Below are 7241 nucleotides of genomic sequence, written 5' to 3'. Positions count from 1 at the left end.
TAAATAATCGACACCCCATAAAAGAGTCCTCGGACACTTAATTAGCCCTCTGACCTAGGTGTCTGCTAATTAACTACCCGTTCGACCAAGAACGGGTTCCCCGTTGTTTCAGACGTGTTCGACACCGGGCCCCCCTTAAAAGCGCTCGCAGACGACACCGTACCGGCCTACCCCCATAAATGTTCGTTCCTTTAAACTCGGGGCACGCGTAAATCTTCCCCGTAAAAGTTGGCCGGCGATAATTCAAAACTGTGCGGCTCCGTGCATAGCTCACGGCCGGTCGAAAGTTTATCTTGATTTCCGGAACACGGTGTACATAGCTCTCACTATCTCGCAGTTACTTGCTGCCAGTTTTACGACTGGCCATGATTCACCATTTTCTCCTGCAAACTCGTAACGCTACGGGAAGAACAACCCGCGTGCCGCACAAACCCCCCCGCGCGCCAGCTGTCACGGCCTTTTGTGGAGATTCTTCCGCGACCAGCGGGAGATTTCATTACGTTCTTTCTTTTTTTTTTTAAAGCGTCGCGCGGTCCAGGCCGAGAGACACTGCCCTTCCTTTGTCGCGGCGACGATTACGGCAAACCCAGTGTTTTGATGAAAGATTCCCCGCGTACCGGGCCAATTAAAACTTCTTGTGCCGCTTATTGGACACGTTACAGTCGTCGGGATACGTGGATCGTTTTACGTTGATTATTGTTGGGAGGGGATGGAGGATCTCGTCGAGCACTTTGCTCGATCGTGAAAATTCTATTATCGATCTGATCGGGTGATTGCCGTGTGTTAACACTTTATTGATTCGATCATTTGGTCGTAAAAACATTTTTGGTATTGGAGGGTAATTAGGTGTACTAACATATTTATGGTCACGTGATGGTAGCGTTAGACAGTGTTTACTATATCTATTTTATTTATTTTGTATGTACTCCTTTTATTTTATTTGTATTTTATTTATTTTATTTTTATTTTATTGGTATTTTAATTATTTTATTTTTATTTATCTTATTTTTATTTGATGCTCATTTTATTTATTCTATTAATAGCAGAAGGTTTAAAATTATATCATAATATTAAAGCTTACAGTAACTCAATACTAAATTTTAATTTCCATTTTGATCTTATTTATTTTAAAAATCGCGAAAGGTATCTAATATTTAAGAAATTCTATCATATTCGAGCTTACAATATAATATAATCGTTAAAAAGTTCATCTCAATAATAGATAACAAATTATTGTTTGCCATGAAAACCAATTCTTAAAGAAATGCAGCAACATTAATACCAAAAAGCTTATTATTAGAAATCTTCACCGTGGGTCTGACGCGTCAAGGTACACAAAGGGTTAACACGTTTGCCGGCAGACGCGTCACGATGCTGTACTCAACGTGATAATGGCCGAATTAATTTTACGCATGTTCCCCGTGTAACGTTAACGTATGTAGTAGCATGGCAGGGTGGGAAGTCCATAAATTCGCTGGCTCATTCTTGCGAAATGTCCTATTGTTTCGCGATGTTGGTACGTTAGTATTTTATCTTGGTTATATAATTTAATAATTTTATTGTAATAAAACAATTACAATTTTTCAAAAAAATTTTTCAAATTAGACAAGAAGCTAATTAGACTAATTTTCAAATTAGATACGAACCTTTACAATAATTTTCCAAGAACTTTTTCCAATTAATAAAAATTCCCTCTGCTACCCATTAATAATAATCTTCGAAGAATTTATTCTCGACACCTGCACAAAAATTTCGCAACAAGTAACCACCGCTTCCTCATCGATCACCATCCAGAACCGACTAATTAAAATCAGCTCGTTAATCAGACAAACGCCCTGAAACTGGCACGGTAAGAGTTCAACGAAAAACCATCATCCAGGCCATCAACAACCATCCCCCAATCTCTGCTCGACTAATCCGTACAGAAAACCTCGAAACTCAGGGCATTCCAAGACTACCCCAACCACCGCGACCACCAAGACCATCGACATCGTCCCCTCCCACTGAAACGAACTCTTTGAACCGCAGAAAAGCTCAATGGGTCGCCGAGTCGCAGCCCGATCGACAAAACCCGTCGCCCGTACGCCCCGGTGCTGGAGAAGACACGTCTGGGCGGCTCGGGGGGCAGCGTCGATTCCCGATCGGGCAGCGCGAGCCCCGATCGAGGATCCAGCAACAGAACCGGCTTCCTCCATCGCGGCGGCAGCGATCGATCGAGCGGCGATCGTCTGCGGATATCGACGAACCGGGACACGATGCGCGCCAGCAAGGAGATGAACGATCACGAGAAGGACATCGAGAAGGACCTGGTGGACGGCGAGGTGCGGCCCGACGAGGACAATGAACCACCTGGACCAGCCCCGGGCAGCAGACCCTCGTCCCCGGCTAATTCCCTGGGTGGGTAACCCCGGCATTTAATTATGGAACGCTCTCCCTTTCAGCCTCGCCCTCTCGCTCGCGGTTGTGCGCGAGCCGCTCGGTGTCCGCGATTGTTCCAACTCCGTGCGACGACGGACCTCGTTCTCTCTCTCTCTCTCTCTATCTCTCTCTCTCGTCTCCTCACGAATCCCGGGAATTAAACGGGGCTGCTCCGTCCGCGAGGATGAATGCGGCCGCGTGGCTTTTCTTCAATGCGGACGAACGAGGCCCTGGGTGACTAACGAGACGCCTTTTCTGAGACGTTCCGCCCTAGCCACCGGTTCGGTGCATTATTGAGGATGACACGTCGCTCTTGGTCCTCGTCCGTCACCCGCCTTCTATATCTCTTCGTCGTACGACTCGCGCCTTTGCTCTCGATGCCCTCCTTCTTGTCTCGTCGGATGGCTCCCCGGGATCGATGTAGTCGCGCGTGTCTTCCTTCGCTCGGACCAGTTGCGTCAGGAGAACACCGTCACCGACGCGCGTGTCTGCGTAGCTTCGTCCACGTTAACGAACGTAGACGGTTTTGGCGCATAGCACCGCAAAGGAATTTCCTGCGGATTCCGTGTCGGAGGTTTCTCGTTGCACCGGTGTCTTCGAATCGATATCGAGGACGCGTGGTGGCTTCCACTGCTGTGATCTGTTTTCGGTGTTTTAATCTTGTAGCCTTGAACTTCACTCGTATGCAGCGTAGGACATTTGTAGAACCTATCAAAGACGTTCTTCAAAGATTCAAGGCGTTTTAACCCTTAAATGCATGAATTAATGAATTTTATTTAAAAATTAGGGTTATAATATTTCAAATGAGTGGAAATCGGGAAAAATATTAAAAAAAATTATAAGTCATATCTTATAGGGTTTTTATTGAAAAATATTAATGATTCATTTTTGGTACACTATGCAAAATAGACATAAAAATTCTTTAGTTAGTATGAAAGAGATTGAAGCAGTCGTTTCCTTTCTTGGAACAAAGAAATACATTGCACTTTGTAATTTTTTTGAATACACCAAAATATTTCTAAATAATCCACTTCCAAAAGTACGTAAATGAACCCGCTATCAAAAATGCGCGCCAATTGGTATAACGTCAGAAAGATACAAATATTGAAGTCAAATGTCATTATTTTAGTTAATTTTTGATAAGTCAATGGACAAAGGAATCACTGCCATTCAGCCAAATGTATCGATATCAAAACTGTTGTCGGGTATCCGCGCAAAAAGTTATTGATTCATTTTTGGGACTCTATGCATTTAAGGGTTAAAAACTTGCCAAATATCTTACATCAGTCCTCTTCAAGACGTCCTAAATACTTATATTATCTCGACTTGGAATCGCCAATTGAGGGCAAAGGGTTACATCAAAAATCAACTCACTTCAAACATATCCCCTAAACATGAATATCATCCATTCAAAAAAATTATAGAACATTATAGCGACTCATCCACTTGCAAAAAGCTACCAAAATTCACCGTAATTATTTAACGACAACAATAGCTAAAATAAAGGTCCCTCCTATCTTCCCTGACTCGAGAATTCGCTTTCCAGGAATAGGGGATCCGCTGGTAGCATCGAGGCTGTCGAACATTTACGGGAGCGGCAGCAACGGCTCCGTGGAGCTGGCCAGCACGAGGAGGCTCCGATTGGAGAACGAGCGTTTGGTAGCGGAAGTAGCCAGACTGAGGAAGCTATTGTTCAGCGGCGCGGCCCGTGGGGAGGTCGGCTCCGAGGACGCAGTGCTGGAGGAGGAGGCTAGATTCGTCGCCCTCGAGATGGAGCTGCAGCACGCGAAAGAAGCTCTACAAGCATTGAAGGCCGACCGGAAGAGGCTCAAGGCGGAGAAGTTCGATCTGCTTAATCAAATGAAGGCGCTCTACGGCACCCTCGAGGACAAGGAACGTGAGTTGCGCGACTTCATCAGGAACTACGAGCAGGTGAGTCGATCTTCCATTGATCTTTTTGCATGGTGTCTGTAGTGTTGTTAGGGCGACCGGGTTGATCTCGTCGATGATGGAAGATTATGTTTTTTATTTTGTTGAGGAATGGAAGTCGATTTTTGTGACTCTAAAGGGCGACTGACATCAGTTACAATTTTATAGTTATGTTAAGGTTATGTTCTATAATTATGTGATTAGGAAGAAGCGTTTGTTTTAATGGGTAAGGCATAGAAGTGCTTAGGGGATGACGCACTTTAATGAAGAATAAAATGTGAAATTTAATAATGTACATTTATTTAGAATTTTCGGCTTTTGGAATAGAGGAAAAAAATAAAATATCGACGCGTGAAAACAGGAATAATTTTAGGTTTTTTGAGAATTGTTTTAGCAAATAGAAACTTAAATAAAATCGTTGAAAATCCCTTAGAGTTTTTGATATTTAAGGGAATTATTTGAGCAAATGAGAAGTTGAATAAAAATCGTTAAAAAATTGTTAGAAATCACTTAGAATTTTTCGTTTTTAGAAAATCGTTTAGACAAACAACAAACGATATAAATTCCCATAAAATCAAAGAAAATCTCACATTCTTCACAAATTGTTCTAACAAATTACAAAATCAATGTCTAATAAATCGCCCTATAATTCCACCCTAAACCATTCTTAAAAAACGCAAGCAATAAAATTAAATAAATAAATAAAATACAAAACCCTATAAAATCCTTATCATTAAACACCAAATAATTATTTCTAACAACAACAATTATTTCTTCCCATTTACGTCTAAAATAGAGCTTCGATAAAACAAACTTAAATAAAAAGATTTATTAAATATTCTTCACCTTTGACATCAAGTTTCTCACCTGTCTCAAGACTATAGTATTCTCACCGATTGTCCTAAATTTCGTCGGCGACTTGACCTTGTCTCTCCGCGGAAAAATAGCCGCGGGTAACCGGCTTAAACGAACGACCCCCCATGGAAACGCGTTTCAATTTGCCGGCGGCGCGGCTCGGCTCCCGGTCCTGGTCCTCTACGCGAGACAGCAATTTTGCCTGTTAAATACTTTCATTAAACTTGGCGGAATTTCTCATTTTCCCGACGCCGTTATCGCCCCGGTGTCGGTCATTTCAATTTCGTCAAATGAACAACGCGGCGCGCGCTCGCTCCGATCCTCGCCGCGCAATCTCGCGAAAAACCGGCCGGCAATATTCATGCCTCATCGATGGCCTAAGCCAATTCCGTCGGATTCCCGCGACGGGAAAATTTTTATAAAAATTTCGGGACGGTCGAATAAAATATCACTTATCAAAATTACTAGACGAGAAGATAAATGTAATTTCTATATTGTCAAATTAACGTAGACAATTTTTATTTCGCATAAAAATCAGCTGTCCAGTGAATAAATAATTCTGCATAAAATTTACAGTTTTATATATATATGAAAATAGCTTGTTTCTATATATATCAAAAATAGCTTGAATTAATATCGAGTTCAATTTGATCTTCATTTCGCTTTTAAATATTTATATAATTTTCGCAGTTCACGCGAATACGAATACGCGTCCGCGTCGCGCAAGGACAATTTCCGTGGCAGAGCGTTAATTGGGGAACAGACGTAACACGTGTAAATTCGCGGCATATTTTAATAAAATCTGGAAGTCCATTTCTCGCCCATGTTTTCATGTATGAAGCCGGGGCCCGGGACTTTACGAGCCGTTTTCAAAGCGGGCGCCGCTGTTACATTAGCGCTTGATTCCCGTCTAACAGATGTTCAAGCTTCACGGCCCGTAAACTTCTTCAATCGACTCGGATCGAGGCTTCGCCGCCGAAGCAGAAGTTTTCTTCGCTGAACTCGCGACGCGAAATTCGATTACCCTAAATTCCCTCCTGCGAACGAATTAAAAATTTGCTGTTCGAGCTGATACGTCACCGATTATAGTGAATTAATAAAAATAAAGATAATGAAGATAATAAGTTAATCAAAGTAAAGTTAATAAAGATAGTAAGTTAATAAAAAATAAAGTTAATAAAGATAATAAGTTAATCAAAGTAAAGTTAATAAAGATAATAAGTTAATCAAAATATTGTTAATAAAGTTAAAAGTTAACAAAAACAAGAATAATAAAAATAATAAGTCAACAAAAATAAAGTTAATAAAAATAGTAAATGAACAAAAATAAGGTTCACAAAAATAATAAATGAACAAAAATAAAGTTCACAAAAAATAAATGAAGAAAAATAAAGTTAATAAAGATAATAAGTGAACAAAACCCTGTCGCTCGGCGGAATTCGTTTTAAAAATGCAGCGTCTCGCGGCGCGTTTCGAAAATCTAATATGAAAGACAGCGGCGTCGGAAGAGTCGCCGGCCCCCGCGTGCAACAATTTAATAACAGCGGCGAGAGGAGGAATAGCGTACAATATAATAAAAACGCACGAAATTCTGGCCCGGTTTTCCGCAACGGAAAGCCGTTCCTACGCGCTGCAGCAAAAATATTCCTCTTTCAATCTGTTTAAAGCCGGCGCACGGTCCTTGGAACGTTTTACGGGGCGCAGGAATTTTTTCCCACGAAAGTGCGTCCTACCGTTCCGAATCTTTGCATCCATCCGGCGCGGTCTAAGGGCTGCGATGAGATTTCTATGGGGATTCGAAGCGCAGTATGGTTTTCGAAGGAAAACGATGCATTGAATTCAACGCGTGCGAATTAATTCGACTTTTTAATTCGACTTGTGAATTTATATTGATTCTAGCGGTATAAATTCGGTCCATGGGAGGACGTAGAATCGATAGACATAGGATCAACGTGTTCGCATAGTTTAGGTGATCGCCATAAGTTTAGCAAAGTGAATTGGGCAAATTCTGCAAGATTTCTTGATCGACTCTATTTATT

At 41.7% G+C, this 7241-nt stretch overlaps 1 protein-coding gene across 1 annotated transcript; it reads left to right on the top strand.

Moving 5' to 3' along the window:
- The first annotated feature begins 2032 nt into the window (after positions 1-2032).
- Positions 2033-4478, top strand: LOC144477797 (kazrin-like). Its single transcript, XM_078195537.1, has 2 exons — positions 2033-2397; positions 3965-4478. Exons 1-2 carry the CDS (start codon positions 2256-2258, stop codon positions 4390-4392), a joined length of 570 nt encoding a protein of 189 aa, XP_078051663.1. The 5' UTR covers positions 2033-2255; the 3' UTR covers positions 4393-4478.
- Positions 4479-7241: the final 2763 nt, after the last annotated feature.

This window comes from Augochlora pura, unplaced genomic scaffold (assembly GCF_028453695.1).
Source record: "Augochlora pura isolate Apur16 unplaced genomic scaffold, APUR_v2.2.1 APUR_unplaced_385, whole genome shotgun sequence".
Lineage (NCBI taxonomy): Eukaryota > Metazoa > Arthropoda > Insecta > Hymenoptera > Halictidae > Augochlora > Augochlora pura.
Note: the sequence above shows the minus strand (reverse complement) of the source record. Positions and strands in the feature narration are given on the sequence as shown.